Below are 19,731 nucleotides of genomic sequence, written 5' to 3' on the forward strand. Positions count from 1 at the left end.
ATTTCAGCTCAGGTCATGATTTCAGGGTCGTGAGATCAACTGCATTAGGCTCTGTGCTGGGCTTGGAGCCTGATTAAGATTCTCTCTCTCCCTCTCCCTCTGCCCCCAACCCCGCTCATGTGTACCCTCTCTCTCTCTCTCTCTCTCTCAAAAAAAAATTAACTCAAAATGGATCATGGACTTAAATGTAAAACTAAAACTTTTAGGAAAAAAATTTAGGATAGAATCATAGAGCTCTATGGCTAATCAGAGTTCTTAGATTTGACACCAAAAGCATGATGCATAAAAGGAAAAAAATGATACATTGGACCTCATCAAATTAAAACTTTTTGCTCTGTGAAAAAGCACCCTGAAAGAAGATGAAAAGACAAGCAGTGGACTGGGAGAAAGTATTTGCAAGCCCCATATTTGTCAAAGGACTTATATAAAGAATTTTCAAAACTCGACAGTAAAAAAATAATCCAGTTAGAAAATAGGCAAAGACATGAACAGACATTTTAGCAAAGAGGATACACAGATGGCAAATCAGCACTAGAAAAGATGTTCAACATCATTAGCCATTAGAGAAATGCAAATGAAAACGGCAACAAGAGCTCACTACATGCCTCCCAGGGTGGCTAAAATAAAAAACAGTGGTAACAGCAAATGCTGGTGGGATGTGGAGAAACTCACACGTTCCTGGTGGGAATGTAAAATGGTGCAGCCCCCTGAAACAGTTTGGCAGTTTCTTACATAACTAAACAAGTGCTTACCATATGGCATTCTTAGACATTTAACCCAGAGAAACGAAAACTTATGTTCATCCAGAAACCTGTACACAATCTTTCACAGCAGCCTTATTTGTAATAGCCCCAAGCTGGAATCAGTCAAAATGTCCTTCGGTGACTGAATGGTTTAACTGTGGCACATTCACACCATGGAATACGACTTACTAATAAAGAAGGAACTATTGGTACACAGAATAGCCTAGATGAATCTCCGGAGAATTATGCTGAGTGGTAAAAAGCCAATCTCAAAAGGTTTCATGCTTAAAATGTACAAAGTTATAGAAATAGGAAATAGATTAGCAGTCGCCAGGGACTGGGGAGGGAGAGAAGTGGTTATGGCTCTAAAAGGGTAGCATCCTTGTGACGGAACTGTTCTGTATTTGGGCCGTAGTTGTGGTCACGTGAATCTGTGCATGTGACAAAATGTGATAGAACTGAGTACACACACAAATGAGCTCATGTGAAACTGGTGAAACTGAATGAGGTGGAAGCAGTGTATCAGTGTCAGTTTCCTGGTTGTGATATTACAGTTGTGCAAGGTGTTACCATGGGGGAAACTGCGTGAAGGTATACGGGATCTCTCTCTCTGTTCTTTCGTTCAATTGCATTTGAATCTACAGTTATTTCCAAATAAAAATTTAAAAAAATACAGAGAAAGATGAAAGAAATATTAGCTTATTTATAATCTTCTGATCCGTAGTCAGACGCGTTATCCATTGCGCCACTGGCCCTGTAATATTAGCTTATTTATAATGATCTTTTTTTGTTATTCTATAATTGTTATCAGGACACTTCTTGTCCAAGTGACCCATCTATACTACACTTCTGTCTCTGGCACCTCGGCTCATCCCTGATGGTTTCACCACCTTTCTGGGTACATTCCAAGTTCCAAAAAGGCACCAGGATTGGGCCACGTTTACTTCTCCAGCCTCAACTTGCCACCTCTTGACACTCATCTGACACCCCTGCAACACCGAACTGTGGAAAATTCTCTGCACTCTCCGTTTTTACTCTGTGTTACCGTTCCTGCTGTTCATGGTCCCTGGAATGTCCTACCTCCCATCTAACTCCGTCTTTCCTTCTCGGTTCAACACAGGAGTCACCTCCTTCATGAAGCCTTTCTGATTTGGTTTTTTATCACTGCACTTGCTATACTGATTTAAAATTATAACATTAACTCCCCATAGTTTGAATCAGGCTTGGTTTGGTGTTGCATTTTTCAAAAGCATCACAGCTAAAGTCTGACCTGCAGAAATAATTTTGAAACAATCTATGTATTTATTGCCATTTCCTAAGAAACTCCAGAGGGGATTCCATTCATAATACAGAGTCAAGCTTTAAAGGTTTTATTTATTCATTTGAGACAGAGAGATACAGAGAGAGAGAGCATGAGCAGGGGGAGAGACAGAGAGAGGGAGAAGCAGACTCCCTGCTGAGCTGGGAGCCAGAAGACAACGATGCGGGGCTCAATCCCAGGACCCAGAGATCATGACCTGAGCCAAAGACAGACGCTTAACCATCTGAGCCACCCAGGTGCCCCGCAGAGCCAAACTTTAAGAACCAAACCAAACCACTCTCTCCCTATTTATCTTCCATTGCCCTGCTTGTTGGCTGCTTCTAATCTCTCCCTCTCTGCTCACCTCCCCTAAGACTCTACACTCAGCTTGCTGCTTCAAGCCTTTTCTTCTTTCTTGCCTCTGGATTTACTACTTTCTTTTCTGCTAGTGGCTCTTAGCCCTTTCTGATGTAAATCCTTCAAGACTGTCATTTGCCAGCAAATCCTAGGTTACTAGGGTTACCATAACAAAATGCACAGACTGGGCAGCTTAAACAACAGAATTTTATTTCCTCACAGTTCTGGAGGCTAGGAGTCCAGGATCAGGTGTCAGCAGGTTTGGTTTCTCCTGAGGCCTCTCTCCTTGGCCCATCTTCTGTGTCCTTACATGGTCTTTCCTCTGTGTGCATGCATCTTTGTGTTTCTTTTGTGTCCAGATTTCCTCTTCTTAGAAGGACCCCAGTCAGATTGGATTAAGGTCCACACATATGACCCCTTTTAACCTGATACCTTTTTATAGGCCCTACCTTCAAATACAGACATGTGGAGGGAGTTAGGGCTCTAATATATGAATTTTGGGGAAACAATTCAGCCCATCATACTGGGTAACTCTGGTCCACCCAAGAAAGGTGGGGGAATCCAAGCTAACAAAGATAATATTCCTCCTATTGGCCAGACTGGGGCATAGGGGACAACCAATGAAAGTTTGGGAGGTGTTCCATCTCTCTCCCTTCACAAAATTAGGGAATATCTTTTTCTACTCAATGTTAAGTCAAACATTTTAAATCTATAGATTTTGGTGTTTCAGTAGCATGACAGGGGACCAGCCCTCCTGGCCTGTGCTCATTTCTGGTGAGATCATCCAAAACCCTTTATCAAGGGTGTGAAAATTAATGAAAGGACAGCTCATTTTAGAATAGAGTTGGAGGCCAGCTGGGGGCGCTCTGAGGCCCCACCACTTGTCAACTGCAGACCCAACAGGAAGAGCCAGACCTTGCAGTGAACGCTACTTCACTATCCCTGGAGGAGGAGAGGCTTTCCTCCTCTCTCGGCAACAGCCCAGCCAATGAGAGAGAGTAGAGTCACAGCTCAGCCAATGAAAAGTCACTATTTTTTAAATATTTTATTTATTTATTTAATTGACAGAGAGAGAGAGAGAGACAGCGTGAGGGGGAACACAAGTAGGGGGAGTGGGAGCGGGAGAAGCAGGCTTCCGGCCGAGCAGGGAGCCTGATGCGGGGCTCGATCCCAGGACCCCAGGATCATGACCTGAGCCGAAGGCAGCCGCCTAACCAACTGAGCCACCCAGGCGCCCCGAAAAGTCACTATCCTTTAAACTCCCAGTTTAGTCCAATGGGCTTTTTGTTTATAACAGCCCTCCCAACTGCCCTCCTCTCTTTCGGTCTGTGTGCTTGCCTTTGGTTTTGCGGTAGCGTGCTTGTCCTTGATCGCGGTTCCCTGCCATTCAAAATAAAACCGCGGTTTGTTGGTAAAATAACTGGCAGTTTTATTTTTTTAAGGTTAGCAAGGGCATATGGTAGGGAGCTAATGCTGCATGTCAACAAGAAGAGCCCGAACAGGGAGCCCTGTGGTGCCTTTGAGTGAGCAGCAGGACCGCTGTGTTCTCTTTCTCTAACTGGGTGTAAGTAGCTGTCCTTTTCTTCACCTTGGCGCTTTTGCCCTTGAAGCATAGTTTGTTTGATTTGTATCCAAGGAGCTACTTTACCAGTAATTACAGGCATTGCTATATATGTATTCACTCTTTTTTACATCCCTTTCCACGTTAGAATGGAAACTTTTCACAACATAGCTTTTAAAATAGGAATATAACAAGGAGGATTTTCATTTTCTTTTTTATTTTAGGTAGGCTCCCAATGTGGGGCTTGAACTCACGACCCAGAGATCAAGACCTGAGCTGAGATCAAGAGTTGGACACTGACTGAGCCATCCAGGCGCCCCTAGTTTCTTTTTTAAACAGATTAGCCAGAACAGTTTTATTAGTCTGGTAACCTCCTAGCTGGGCGTCTTACATTCTTTATACCGATTATACTGAAATGAAACTTGGTGTTCTGGTACTTGATATACTTTTTAATAGTCTCCTCATGGTTGAAGCAAATACCATCAAGGCTGGAGTCCTAAGCGAGCGTCTCCTTTCTGCTCAGGCTTTGATGGGCACATCCTGAAAGGTCTCAGCCTGAAAATCAGGTGGAAACGCGAGGAGGAGCTGCAGGGCCAGCCGGTCATGGTGGGGAAGGGGCAGGACAGCGCTCAGGCGTGGGTTCCCAGTCTGGTGGAGGAGTCCTGAGGTAAGTTTCAGGTGTTGTCCTGACCCTCCCCAGGGGCTCACGGTCTTGCCACACACTATGTAGAACTAATTCCAGCTGAAATCTGAGCCAGCTAAGTTTGAAATGTGAGAAAATTGCAATCCTCTCAAGAGTGTGGTTCCTGAGAAGCAGTTAGAAATGCAGATTCTCACTTCCCACCTGGACTTACTGAATCAGAAACTCTGGGGACCTGGCCCAGCAACCCATGTTTTACTAAGCCCTCCAGAAGCTTCTGATGCACAGTGAAGGTTGAGACCCCTGCTCTGTTTCTGTCACCATCTATGCCAAGAGGCTGCCAAACAGGCCCAAGTGCTGTTTTAACTTTCCTAAACCAAACTGACGTAACAGCTGTCTCCTGGGTTCCAACCCAGGTTGACAAGACTTGAATTTCTCGGGGGTAGGAGGAAAGGACTGATCTATATCTTTAACTAGCGTCCCAGGTACTTCTTGTTCTGAGGGAAGTTTGGAAGTCCTTAGTATACAACTGGCGTCACTGTAGTGATCTGCTAGTCAGCTGCTGGGGTGAAAGTCTTCCTGCAAGCTTTCCATTCAGGAAAGGGAAGAGAAGTAACATTTACTGAGCAAGGACATTTCGCATACATTACTTCCTATTGATGTTTCTAACAACCCTGTGAGGTAAGGTTTGTGCTCAGACAATCTAAGTCTTTACCCTAGGCTCCTCAGTAAGAGGCAGGGCTGGGATTCATCCCCAAGGTGGCTCTGTGACCTTCCTCTAATACCCTTCTGTGTGGTCACCAGCACGGCCAGCTCAACTTTTCTCTGACATGGCAAAGGCTTGCAGGACCTTCTTTTTTCTCTTCTCCTTTTTTCCCTTTTAATGAAATAGAATCCTCTGTTCCACAAATACTTAGGGGTCCCCTACTATGTTCAACGTATTGTGCTGTGCACAAGTGTATACAGTGTTTAGATGCAATTCAAGAAGCTCTCAGACAACAGAAGGCACTTGAAAGGCAGTGAATTTGGTGGCTGGGAATGCAGCAGGGTCAGGATGACTTTCGGATTGAGTGCTAGTCCTACCCCTTACTAGCTGTGTGAAGTTGGCAGGTTTTTTTTTAACTTAGTTTCCTCATTTGTGCAAAAAGGACATAGCAATGCCTCTCTCATAGTGGGCAAACCCTTGATAAAGGGCCTGGCACGGGTGGAGGGCCCAGCAAACGACTGTTATTTGAAACTTATAAGGGTCACCTGGGTGGCTTAGTCAGTTAAGCACCAGACTCTTGGTATCGACTCAGGTCTTGATCTCAGGGTTGTGAGTTCAAGCCCTGTACTGGGTTTGGAGCCTACTTAAAAAAAAAGTGTCTGAAACTGTTAGAATGAAACTGTTATTGTCTTTAGTTTATTATTGTTGCCAGCTATGCCCTAGTAAATTGGCCTCCACATTTCATAAGAGTTGATATTTATAAAGTGACAATAGTTTGGTTAAATATTACTAAAAAAATACTACTAAATGTCATGTTCCTGTAATCATTCCCTAGCCTCCCCCGCAATCACCCCTGCCTGCGGAACCCCAATCCTCCTCTCCTCAAATCCATGGTCTTCTTCCTCCTTTGGGAAAATACTTTGTTAAGGTACTGAGCTATGTACTGAGTATATAGTGGTTAAAGGAGATGTGAAAAATGAATGAAAATTAGCCTGTCCTTACTCAGGTGGCCACTCCAGCCTGGTGGTACTCTTTGGACATCTTTCTATTTGTATGTTGCCTTACAAACATTCTTTTCTCCTATGCAATGCTTGGTATATGGTTCACAGTGGTCTCCAGTAAATGTTGCCAAAGCCACATGGGACCAATGTGCATAATTGGCAAAGATTTGAGAGGTTTTTGATTAAAGGGGCAACTTAGACCCTTGGGAGGGATCTTGGTGGAGATGGTTGTTGGTTACCTCCTCCCAGTGCAGCAATCCTTACACTCACAGGCCTGGATGGTTCTAGAACAGCCTTATAGAAAAGGATATTTTTTTTTTTTTTAAAGATTTTATTTATTTATTTGACAGAGAGAGAGATAGCGAGAGCAGGAACACAAGCAGGGGGAGTGGGAGAGGGAGAAGCAGGCTTCCTGCTGAGCAGGGAGCCCGATGTGGGACTCGATCCCAGGACCCTGGGATCATGACCTGAGCCGAAGGCAGACGCTTAACGACTGAGCCACCCAGGCGCCCAGAAAAGGATATTTATATGTCCCTGTGGGTCTGTTTTTTTTGGCCAGGAAAACGGGGGGACTGTGAATAACACAAGCCCATAGGTTTAGGGTCCCATGGAAGGTTCTAGAAGGAAAAAAAAATGTGACAAAAGTAGTCTTGGTGATCTACAGTTTCACTTAAGTAACACTAAAATAAATTTCATAATTTTATTTGAAAATTTTAATCTGTTTCTGTTCATGTGAACTGTTAAGATATACTAATATAAAAGAAAAAAATCACAGGTGACTCTTGCAGGTCTGCACAAATAGCCTAGCCCTGGTCATCCATGTGAGCTCTGTTTCATTTCTTGCTGGCTTACACTATTTATTTTAAAGAGAAGATTGAAGGAGAGGGGACACAAAGTTAAGACAATAGTGGAGTATAAACAATTTGACAGCATGAATCAAAAGTCATAAAAATGTCCATACTCTTAATATAAAAATTCAATTTGGAGTTAACCTAAGAAGTTAATTTAGAATATGAAAAAAAAAGCCACATACACAGTATTCATTGCTATGTCATTGGTAGGGGTCAAAATTTGGAAGCAATCTTGATGCCCTGTAATAAGGATAAATGTTTAAATTTCTATTCAACAAAACATTGTGTACCTTTAAAAAGAATGATTATGAAGATTATGTGGCAATGTAGAAAATACTTAAAATGTCATGCCTTGAGGGAAATGAGCTGGAAATTACACCACCCAAATGAAAAAGATGGAAAGGAAGTATATCAAATAATAGCAGCTGTGTTTGGGTAATGGCATGATGGTAGTTATTTTCTCTTTTTCGCTCATGATTATTTTAATCAGTTTCCAATTTTATAAATTGGAAAGCCAATTAAAAATACCCAAATTAAAAAGCCAATAGTTAAAGCCAGAAAGAATGAAGTAGGGTTACTTTAAAGTTGGCTGTTCTTCGCGGAGCTTCATGAGGGATTTCACATGGGATAAAACTGCCAACAGTTATTGCAGTTTACCGGGGCGGGGGGGCGCGGGGGGGATGCATTTATTCAGAGAGTTGTTGGGGGTGGTTGGAAAGACAGTGTAGTGGGATAATAATAGCAACAGAAACTAGACCCTCCCACTCCCAGCTGCCAGTAATTCAACCTAGGTCTTCAAGAAGCAATTTCTGCCCATTCAAAGTGCAGCTCATCCCTGGAGATTACCTTGGGCAGACCATTGTGATGGTGATGGCGGGGATGTGGGCCGGCCTCCGCAACAGCTCCCAGAGGGTCAGGCGTTTGATGGAGGGCCTGGGCAGCTGTCTCAGCTTGGGGTTGCTGGTCATCAGAGACGAGGCAGCATGTGCAATGTTGACCCGGAGGTGAACAGTCCCCTTTCCCAGACCCACTCCCCGGAGGCAACAGTCCCTCATTAGGGTACAGTTTCTAATCCAAACAACCATTAATCTTTCTCAGGGTTAAAAGGCCAGGAAAGCAAGTTTTGCTCTCTATTTTGATACTGTACTTGTCTGTATTTTACAAGAGCAGACTTCACTGACCACTGGAAAATACCCCACAGCTGTGTCCACAGCGATGCAAAAATGCCAAGCCCAGCACAGCCCTCCTGGTGCATGGGGAAGGGAGAGGAGTGCAAAACAAATAGGCTGTTTATTGTGGCACTTGACAAAAACCATAAACATGATGTACTTGAAACAAATTAGTATTCTGTATCATAAAACAAGTTAGGGATGCGCATGTATTTTGAGTGAAAATTCACCAAATATGATAGTCTTGTGAAAGTGATATTATACAAACTTTTGAATACAATTCTTTTAATTTTTCTTGCCTTAGCAAGTAAATTAATCCATATAAATGGAGCTATAACCCCTGAAAACTTTTTGGTCTTTTATTTTTTTTTTTATTTTTTATTTTTGAAGATTTTTTATTTATTTATTTGAGAGAGAGAGAATGAGAGACAGAGAGCATGAGAGGGAGGAGGGTCAGAGGGAGAAGCAGACTCCCTGCCGAGCAGGGAGCCCGATGCGGGACTCGATCCTGGGACTCCAGGATCATGACCTGAGCCGAAGGCAGTCGCTTAACCAACTGAGCCACCCAGGCGCCCCAAACTTTTTGGTCTTTTAAAGGTAATCAATAAGAAATAGGATTTGACTTAGAAAAATGCACTTGTTGTCTCAGAAATATCAAAGTGTTTGGTTTACAGAAATGGGCTGAATTTCTTATCTCACATTCTTTTAATAGCTGGTAAGTCAAGAAACACATCTTTTCCATATTCTCAAATTGTAAGGACCAACATGATGGGTATTAAGATAAAAAACATGAAGCCTTCCTAAATCTGTTTCTTCGTGCCTGACCTTTAAATCCTTCTCTACAGAGTCATCATCAGTATGAAAACCAAACACTCCTCCTGGTGAGTCACATTTAGACATCTGGCTACTGGTAGTAAAGGCATCGAACATTTAAGAGAGATCGAGAATGCATTTTTATGTCTCAAATTATTTTACATTACATTTCCCAAACTCAAAATCACACATTAAGGACTATGGAATACATAAAATCGAGGCATAGCATTTTCAAAGTGGAAGAGGCCTTGGTTGAATACGGTAAAGCCCAAGAAAGACTAAGGGACTGGAGTGGAGCCCACGGCCCTTGACCCCTAATCTAATGCCGTTCTAATGATGCTACGTCACCTTGTAGAATTTCTAGAACTTACCTGGACTTTTTTGGGAGGGTGGGTTGATGGGGAGACACATACGTTTTTGCTGTGCCAAATGTATTTTGAGACATTAACAACTTTTACTAAAGTTTCCTGAAGGATCTCAGATTGGCAGAGAGTTTAGCTGTACGCTCAATCACACAGCTTCTGCTTTCAAAACCCATGATATTCTTGAAACGCTGGAGGGAATTTTAGCTAGATGTGGTCTGTAAGATATAACTGAAATTCTTTTGGTACTGTCCTAAGCTTGCCTTTTGGGTACTTGGTATAAATAATTTGAATGTTCTGTAGGAATTAAAACTATACCCTAATGATATCATTTCCATGTCAAAAATATATTCATGCATATAATTAAAAAACATAAACCAAATTTTTAATAGTGGCTGTCTTCTGGATGGTGCACTATGAACAGATATTTTCTTTTGTGTTTGTATTACCAGTTTTTGGTACTGACCACATTTTATGTTTATAAAGTTAGAGAAACCTCTATAAACATTATCTCAATGTTATTTAAAAGATCTGAAGGAAATAAAGACCTTGATACAGATAAAGTGGGCCTGGCCAGTTTGAAGGCAAGTAATGCACTTCTCTTCCGTTTTTTAAAATCCTGATGTAATTATATATACATTACTTATTTGATTAAAACTTTAATTCAGTTTAAAACATGAATAAATCCACAAGTACACTGAGATCCAGACTGCCAAAGCTGGAGCAGGCAAAAAAAACATCAGTGTGGTAACCTTTATGAGGAGAAATGAGCTGTAGAAGTTTTTGCAGGCTGGGGATAACAGAGATTATGCTACTTAGATTCTACTTGCAAGGCTGAAGTCTATAAACTACAACACTGCTTGCTTTTGAGTTAATTTATTTTGAGCACCGAACACATCTTTCCAAAGAGGGAATTACCATGTAGGATGTTAGTGTTTTTCTCAAAAGAACTATTTACTTGAGGATCAGTCCCTAATATTTTACCTCTTTGGGTCTGTTTTAATCTTTAAATATTAGTTATTAGTATTTTTATAAATTAAGATGAATCTGACCTAAAACAATAAAGTGGTATTTTTCTCTGTTCTCTGGCCCCTTTATTTTTTTTTGGCCCTTTTAAAATCACAAAATATGTGCTTGTAACAAATCCAAACAATACAAATATTTATGAAATAAAAATGGGAAGTATAAAATATAAAGTGAAATATTTTCTCTTAATTCTCTATACCCCAAAGTCCATTTCTCCAGTGATAACTTTTATTTTTTTTCCAAAGATTTTTTATTTATTTATTTGACACAGAACGAGAGAGAGAGAGACAGAGAGACAGAGAGACAGAGAGCAAGCACAAGCAGGGGGAACAGCAGGCAGGGGAGAAGCAGGCTCCCTGCTGAGCAAGGAGTCTGATGTGGGGCTCGATCCCAGGACCCTGGAATCACGACCTGAGCCGAAGGCAGACGCTTAACTGACTGAGCCACCCAGGCGCCCCTCCAGTGATAACTTTTAATATTTTGATGTGTATCCTTTCTCTCTATAGACATATATTTATATATAATTTAATAAGTAAAAATCAGACCATACAAATATATAATTGTTCTGCTTTTTTCCAATTTAGCAGTATATCATGGGCATATTTCCAATAGATTTATCTCATTCTTATTGATAGCACTATAGCATTCCATTATTTAATATACTATGATTTATTTATCTCTATACTATTAATGAATATTTAGGTTCTTTCAGATTTTTTATTAGGAAATGTGCTGCCAGAAACATCCTTGCCATATTTCTTTTTTTTTTTAACTTTGTTAGTCACCATACATCATTAGTTTTTGATGTAGTGTTCCATGATTCATTGTTTGCGTATAACACGCAGTGCTCCATTCAATACGTGCCCTCTTTAATACCCATCACCAGCCTAACCCATCCTCCCACCCCTCTCCCCTCTAGAACCCTCAGTTTGTTTCTCAGAGTCCATAGGCTCTCATGGCTCGTCTCCCCCTCCGATTTCCCCCCCTTCATTTTCCCCTTCCTACTATCTTCTTCTTCTCTCTTTTTTTTTAACATAATGTATTATTTGTTTATCCTTGCCATATTTCTTAACACACTTGTGCTAGTATTTCTATAGGATAAATTTCTAGACTGGGGATTACTGGGCATAGGATATGTGCATTTATGTTTTTGATAGATACTGAGTTTTTGCCCATTTGATAAATAGAGCAGTGGCAATCTGTGGGGTTTGGGACAGGAACATGGATCCCTAAAGTCTCGCTCAAGGTCCGACATAGTGGGTATTTTTGCACTATTTTATGGAAGTAGCTTGACTTTGAGCATCAGGGAATCTTCTGCAGGATAAATTTATAACACATTCAGACTGGTAACAGGTATGTTATACGTGGAGATGAAAAGACAAAGTTCTGGCTAGCTTGGCTTCTCTTGTCAGGACTATGATGGCCAGTGGTAATTCTTTCAGTGAGAATGAATATTAATACAATTTCATTGAAGCTTCAAACAGAGCAGACAGATCCTCTTCTGACTGAGGGCGTGGTGCAAGCTTGGTGACCCTTTCCTGAAACAGTAAACAAAAGGATTTACCCAGGGCTTTGAAAAGATAGTTTGTAAAAGCGACTAGGTTAGGTAAGTTAACTTGGCCATAAGAATCAATGACTTGTTAATAGTCCTATCTTTAAAAATCCCATTTCTTGTTTGCTTCATACTAGCTGATCCCCCACTCAGAAGTTCATCAAATGATGCCTCTTTTCCACAAAGCTTTCAAAAGCCATTGCCTTTGCCTTATGTTCTGGCAATAGCTTTCTGCCCAAAGTACAGAACCAAACGAACCTCGAGCAGAACACCTGCTATAACGACCAAACAGCCCTGGGCGGAGCCTCAGCCAGGTAGGCTCTCTGTGCAGAGAGCACTGTCCCAGGTACAGCAAGTGCTGCTGAGGAAAACAGAACCAGCTTGTCCTTCACTTCGAAGACTGTATATTTTGCAACTTGGACTGAAAGTATATTCAAAAAGACTTCATTAGGACATCAACTTTCACGCTAAGGACAACAAGTGACTCCTTTTTAATATTAACTAAGGTTTTACTTCTACCTTCCCAAATGAATTCAGTGACTTGCTCAATTTCTCCAGTGTTGTTGGGTGGAGTCAGCAAAGATGGCACACCCTATTGCTATTTATACCCCCATCAGTGTCTCCTTAATCCCAGTGGGACAGGAGATTAAAAGATACTACAATGACTACCCTGTGTCCAAATTTCTGGGCCTAAATGAAATTAAGATATATGCCAGTTTGGGTTCCATTCTCACGGGTCTCTTGGTTTGTTTTCTTACGCTAAGTACTTGTGTGGGAGCATACCTGGTAGATGAGGCAGCTCCATGAGGGCAGGGCTGTGCCCATTCTTCATGCCCAGTGCCTGCTCGGGTGCTCGACACACAGTACATAGGTGCTTAACAGTTATTTGTTGCATTAATGAAAATGGTGGGAGGGGGATATTGGCATCTCAAAATTCACATATTCAAGACAGAACTCTGACTCCACCTGCCTCCCATTTTTCTCATCTCAGCAGTGACACCCAGTCACTCAGGGAAAAGCCTAGGAGTCCTCTTGATTCCTCTTTCCCTTCTCTGCAAGTTTAATCCACCAGCAAACCTGTCAGATCTACCTCCAGAGCAAATCCCTAATCTGACCACTTATCACCTCCTGTTCCGCCACAACCCAAGTCTAAGTCATCCTGACTAACCCCCTCCGAAAGTCTGTTTCCACTTTTGCTCTACTCTCTCCCCCTAGAGGCCATTCTTCACACAGCAGCCAGAGTGATAACTTTTTCCCAGTGTAAATTTGTTCGTATCATTACTTGCTTAATGCTCTCTGCTGACTTCCCATTGCAATGACAAGACCATGGCCTCCAATGCCACACTGTTCCGGCCCTGCTGCTCACCTCAGCTCTGACTCTTCTCCCATCAGTTCATCTCACTTAGCCCCACCATCCCCTCTCAGTCCCATGAAAATGCTCATCTTCACCCTCTCAGGGCCTTTCCCCTCTGCCTGCAGTGCTGTTCCCAGATCTCTTCTCCCAGATCTTAATGTGGCTGCCTTCACCTGTAGTCAGAAGCCTCTCTGACACCCTTGCTGGAGTTCCCGCCACACTGTCCCATGTGAAATCACTATCTCATTATCCAGGTTTCCCTTCATACCACTAATCATTATCTGAAATGATTTCATTTGTATCTTATTTACATATTTGATTAGATGCCTATCATCTGTCTTCTCTCATTAAAATGTAAGCTCCATAAGGGCGTGAAGAGACTTTATTTTCCTCTTCCTTGTGTCCTTGTATACTATATGGTATATAGTAGGACCTCAATAAGTCTTTGTAAGGTAAAAGGAAGAATGAAAATAGGAAGAATTATTAAAAAAATTAACTCAAAATAGGCCTAAATGTAAAGACTTAAATCTAAGAGCTAAAACCAAAACTCTTAGAACAGAAGAGAGGAAAATTTCATGATGTTAGATTTGGCAATAATTTCTTGGATATGACATCAAAAGCACAGGCAATACAAAAATTAGGTAAATTGGACTACATCAAAACTTAAAAGTTTTATGCATCAAAGGACACTCTCAAGAGAGTTGAAAAGACAACTCAGAATGAGAAAAGTGCAAATTATAGATCTGATGAGGGGTTAATAACTAGAATATATAAATAATTACTACAACTCAACAGCAGAAAACCCCAAACAAACCATCTCAAAAATAGGCAAAAGACTTGAATAGATATTTCTTTAGTGAAGATATATAAATAGCCAGTAAGCACATGAAAAGACGCTCAACATCTTTAGTCATTAGCAAAGTGCACTTCAAAACCACAGTGAATTCTCACTTCCCATCCATCAGGATAGCTATCCAAAAAATGGAAAATAAGAAATCTTGGTGAAGATATGGAGAAATTGGAACCCTCATGCATTATTGGTGGGAATGTAAAATGATGCAGCCTCTATGGAAAACAGTTCGGCAGTTCCTCAAAAAGTTAAACAGAGAATTACCCTATGATCCTATAGTTTTATTCCTAGGTATATAACCATTTGAACTGAAAGCAGAGACTAAAACATATTTTTGTACACCAATGTTCATAGCCAGAAGGCTATCCGTTACAATAGCCAGAAGATGGAAACAACCCAAGTGTCCATCTGCAGATGAACGGATAAGCAACAGGTGGTACATCCATGCAATGGAATATTATTCAGCCATAAAAAGGAATGAAATTCAGACACATTAAAGATTTATGCTAAGTGAAGACATTACGCTGACACAAAAGGACAAATATTGTATCTCTTATATGAGGTACCTGCAATAGGCAAATTCATAGAGCCAGAAAGTGGAATAGAGGTTCTCAGGGGCTGGAAAAGGGGAGTTACTATTTCACCATTAAGCAATAGAGCAGAGCTTCTATCTGAAATGGTTTAGAAGTTCTGGAAATGGATAGTTGGGACGGTTGCTCAATACTAAATGTACTCAATGGCACTGAATTGTACACTTAAAAAAAATGGTTAAAATAGTAAATTTTGCATTAAGTATATTTTACCATGATTAAAAAAATAATTAGGAAGGATGGATGGACAGATGGGAGAAGGATGGGGGGACATGCTGAAGAGCATGGGTAAAACCAAAAATTTTACACTGCAGCAGATCTTCAGAGACTAAAGAATTTTGGGAAAATCCATAGCAAGGCAGAGACTTACATCTGTGTTGGCGGCAGGGTCAAGAACCAAAGTTTAGCATTTGCTATGGCCGCCAATTCCTGCCACATTGTTCTGTTTATAACAGGAGAGAATCTTCTCTGATGAGCTCAGAGGCCCTTAAAACGATCCTGTTCATCTTTGGTGAAGTAGTTCAGGAGTCTCAGAAGTACTTCAGGCCAAGCTGATCTGAGTTTCTTTTTCACATTTCTAATACCCCAGGATAGGTTAAACGAGGACAGGGACATAAAGTTTGTGATCTATCCCCACTCATATCATCTATGCCATGTAAAAGCTAAACTCTCTGAATTAAGATGTGTTCAGCAATGCGCTATCATTTATAGACGTGTAAGACCGAGGGACAACTGATTAACATGGGCACTGAAATAAATCCTGACTACTACTTTTAGCACATTCATAAAATAACATTTCGGCTGGCCTGTCTGCCAGGGAGTGGAAGTGCTCATTTTGGTAGACAGCTCTCCTCAGAAATGAAATGTTTTGATTTGAAATGTAAATGTTTTTTTCCAGAGGTTTCAGGAACCCCGCTTGGAAGATTAATTTATTCTTGCCTGCTTGCCTTGCAGCCTGGCGTGGGCGGTTGGAAGCCTCCGTACACAGGGCTGCTGTTGCCACCATCAGTATGGGATGTGGTGTTTGGTCAAGAATACTGGCCCGGTTGTTCCTTCCAGAGAAAACTGATCCCTCTTGCTGAACATAAAAGAAGCTTTATCAAATGTCGACTACATAAATAATCTTTCTGGCAATATTCTTTGCAGCAACCAACCTATCCCTCTCACTACCTTAAATCCTGTAGATACTAATAAGTGAAGATTAGCCTGCTGCATTTGTAAAATTCTGAAGTTGCCATAGCATTCCTGTAAAATGTTCACTGCTGCCAAAAAAACCAAACAAAAAACCCATAGTAGTTCTTCATCTGCAAAACAGACAGGCTTATTGCTAAGATTCCTCCCAAAGTCCTGTGAATCTCTCCTGCCTTCTCCATATATAGAACACATTGACTCAATTACATGGACTCCCAAATGGAACTAGTGCTAGTTTATTAAAATTAACTATGCTTCTCCCAATCACAGGCACATGATTAAAAAAGCAGCATTCATGTTGGGGCTGCCTTTTGAATACAGCTTGAGGAGATCCTGGCCTCCTCCTCTACAGAGATGACTTGTATTCAAAAGATCCAATTTACCTTGCATCTTTTGTGAAACTAAGAAATTAGTTTTGTCTAATTAAGGCTTTGCTATCTGTGATTTCCCCGGGATGGTATGTGCACTGAGGCATTTAATATGATACCTAATTAACTTGCCATTTTAGCGGATGGTCTCAAAGGTTAGTCTGGATCTGTTGCTATCTGGAACAGTTTCTGAAAGTAAAAGACTGAGCACAGTAGAATTTAAACAGTAAACACTTTGCAGTGCGTGCTGGTGGCTGGAAGATGCGTTGCCACTAGCAATGAGATGGCCAAGAATATCACACAGTTTTATCTGAAGATCATGGATACCATCCCTGCAGGTTGACAAACACACATACCTGAGCAAGCAGAACTTTCCAGAACCCCCCTTGCAGAACGGGCACTATCACTGGCACCAGGCTCTAGGAGCCAAACGCCATGTCAGAAACCATGGCGACCGTTTGGTCTCCGGTCTCTGAATCCCTGGACAGGCTTTCATGGCTTCTTGTCATTAGGTGAGTCCTATTAAGTGTAAGGAAACTTCTGAACAAGTTACCGCCGTTCAGCCATTACGCACAGCTGCACAGAAGGCTTTGGAAGAGAGAGGGCTGCAGGGTGCAGGTGTGTGTCCATTTAACACGTTTACTAGCCTGTGCTCGGTGCAGTCGAGGACCGGTGAGGAAAACATGACCCTGTACTCATGGAATTAATAACCTAGTAGGTTTGGATAAAATAACTGTGTTGGTCATATTTTTTGGCTATTTAGTCCCTTGGACTTGTTGCTTAGAACTAAGAGTTTGTGAGTTAGCCTAAGAGCTCAGCTACACTTTGAGAGGTTTCTTCTTCTCATTCATTTATATTTTTAGATGCAGCTGAGGCTACCGGGTCTGAGTCTAAATCAGGGAACCTGCCGGCCCATGGGCCATGTTTGGTTTGTACAGTGGGTAATCAAGGAATACAATACAAACATCCAGATTGTTGATTTTTGTTGGAAATTGGAAACTCTACCAGTGGATTTTTTTTTTTTTGAAATTGGAAGCTCAGCGCTGGGGCCTGAATTTCTGCTGGGGGATAATACATTGTAGCTGAAAAGACACCCTGTGAGATGGATTATGAGCTTTCTAGTTCACCAAAGTCCCCACCACTCCCTGCTGCTTTAAATTACTTTGTTCATTGCTATTACCTACCTACCCCCTGAGGACACATGAGTCTATTAACCCAATCCGTTCAAGTATCATCTTATGTGAGTGGTGAGGTCTTCAACATTCTAAGCAGTTGCCAAGTGGGAAAGAAGCTAGTGTGAGGCCTTTATTTAACCAGAGTGGGGTGAGGGAAAAGCACTGCTACTTAGGGTAAGCAGGAATCTGTGCGGGGTGGATAGGATAGTCGTGAACTCTGTTTCAGAGTCAGCGACAGATCCATGCTTGCCTTAACTTTGGGTAGCAGTGCCTTGCGCTCATAGCCTTACAGTGTTTAAGTGATCCACATCTTTCCCATTTTAGACAGAAGGACTAAGTGAATACTCTGGGCACGGTGAGCATGGTGTGGTCCAAAACCCGAGACCTCGTGGCTCTGGCGCGATTTTATGGTGAGTTGCAGTGAATGGGGTCGTAGCCTTTTAAGGTCTGATGCTACAGCACAAGGGTATCTGATCCAAAAGGTAAGAGAGGTGCAATGGGAGGGTAAATTCTCTTCATAAGAAACTTGGAGGGGAAACTCTACATCTATTATGATTCTACCCAATAAAGTTGGCAGCTCAGTTTGAATTCTTTAGTGACATTTAAATAAGTAAGACCCAAAGTGACACAGATACGTATGTATATGTATATGTATAAAATATACTCTCCCAGATACATTAAAAAGTGATTTTGTAATAGTATTGATTTAAAGGCCATGCCTATTTTTCCACAAAACAGTAGGAATTTATAACGCTTATAATATAAAATAATATTAGTGGTCCTTTTGGAACGGCTTCAGGTAGTTTTATAGAGGACTCTTAAAAGAGCAGAAATGGTAAAAAGGGAAATTTTGCCATACCTCAAGACAAATGTGGTTGTTTTTGCCTTGAGTTTTTATAAAAGATCCTTTCAGTTACATCATAAAAGCTCCAAAAAAGCCACAGTTTTATGGAAGAATATAAAGGTGAGGGAGCCTGGCCCCTTCCCACAGGGGAAGAGAAGAGCTGCTGTCTGGTGTGGAGGAGACCTGAAAGCTGCTGGAGGACCCCTTGGTTTTCCTCTCCCCTAAAACATCCCCAGTGGACCACGTTTCCCCAGCAGCTTTGTGCTTCTCAGAAGGGAGTGAAGACACCCTGCATCTCTTACCTGGGGCAGCGTTCCTTTCACTAATGCAGGGATATCGGCCCTGGAGTAACCAATGGCAGCGAGGCCATCATCAACACCCAGATCGAATAAGAATTTCCGGAGTGTGTCTGCCAAAATAGGCCCAGCATCTGGGATCCTGGCCGTGCGGGTATCAGCTCCTAGAAGACACAAAGTGCTGACTGTAGAGACAAAGGGTATCATTCAGTCACAAGATAGCTGAATATATAACCTACTGCTGCCTCCCTACTACCAAGGACAAGGGCACCGCTCTGCCTCCACACGGAGGCCAGCCCAGTGATCAGCCCTGCAGAACAAAGATGGGCCAGGCCAGCCTGCAGAACCCCGAGATCCTTTGCAGAGAAGTTGGCTGAGGCTAACCTGGCTTTCACATATCCAATGGGCTGCTCGCCCCTGGTGTGGTGGGAAGAGGAGGAACTGAGCCAAGAAAAGAAGCACAGGGAGGAGACCAAAAAAGAAGGCTGGTGTTTGGATGAGGAGGAAGGAGCGTTTGTAGGAGAAAAGCTTATGTAACTTTCAAGGCTTGGAATTTGCTGACATCTAGAGGTATATGTGTTCAATATCTTTTCTCATTGCAACATCTTAGGAAAAGAAGACCAACACTTTGCAAACACCTTGTGTGGCAAGGACATATAGAGGTACAAAAGTCTAACACTGACTGCCCCAAAGGAGGAAAATGACAAAAATGGATTATATGTAGCCAGGCAAGGAAATATTTCTTCTCTATAGCTATAAAACTTCTTATTTTGGGCTCTGTTGCCAAAGGGCAGGGCGGGTTCCTCTAAATAAATATTACAGAACCAGTCAGACAGAACCAAGAACATAAAGACTCTCAGGAAACAGTATTTAGGGGCGCCTGGGTGGCTCAGTTGTTAAGCTTCTGCCTTCGGCTCAGGTCATGGTCCCAGCTGGGGTCCTGGGATTGAGCCCTGCATCGGGCTCCCTGCTCAGCGGGAAA

The 19,731-nt window shown here is 41.9% G+C and overlaps 1 protein-coding gene across 7 annotated transcripts in view; it reads right to left on the reverse strand.

Annotated features, from left to right (window-relative positions):
• Window positions 1–19,731, reverse strand: part of ADHFE1 (alcohol dehydrogenase iron containing 1) — a 51,668-nt gene that overhangs the window by 8,343 nt on the left and 23,594 nt on the right. For 6 of the 7 annotated variants that reach the window (XM_036123496.2, XM_078072331.1, XM_078072333.1 and 3 more), the window contains one exon: window positions 18,756–18,913. In XM_036123496.2, coding sequence (XP_035979389.1) covers window positions 18,756–18,913 — 158 coding nt within the window. Of the gene's footprint in view, window positions 1–10,148; window positions 12,068–18,755; window positions 18,914–19,731 lie in introns of those variants that run through there. The other variant, XM_036123497.2, reaches the window with a different exon arrangement.

This window comes from Halichoerus grypus, chromosome 5, assembly GCF_964656455.1.
Source record: "Halichoerus grypus chromosome 5, mHalGry1.hap1.1, whole genome shotgun sequence".
Lineage (NCBI taxonomy): Eukaryota > Metazoa > Chordata > Mammalia > Carnivora > Phocidae > Halichoerus > Halichoerus grypus.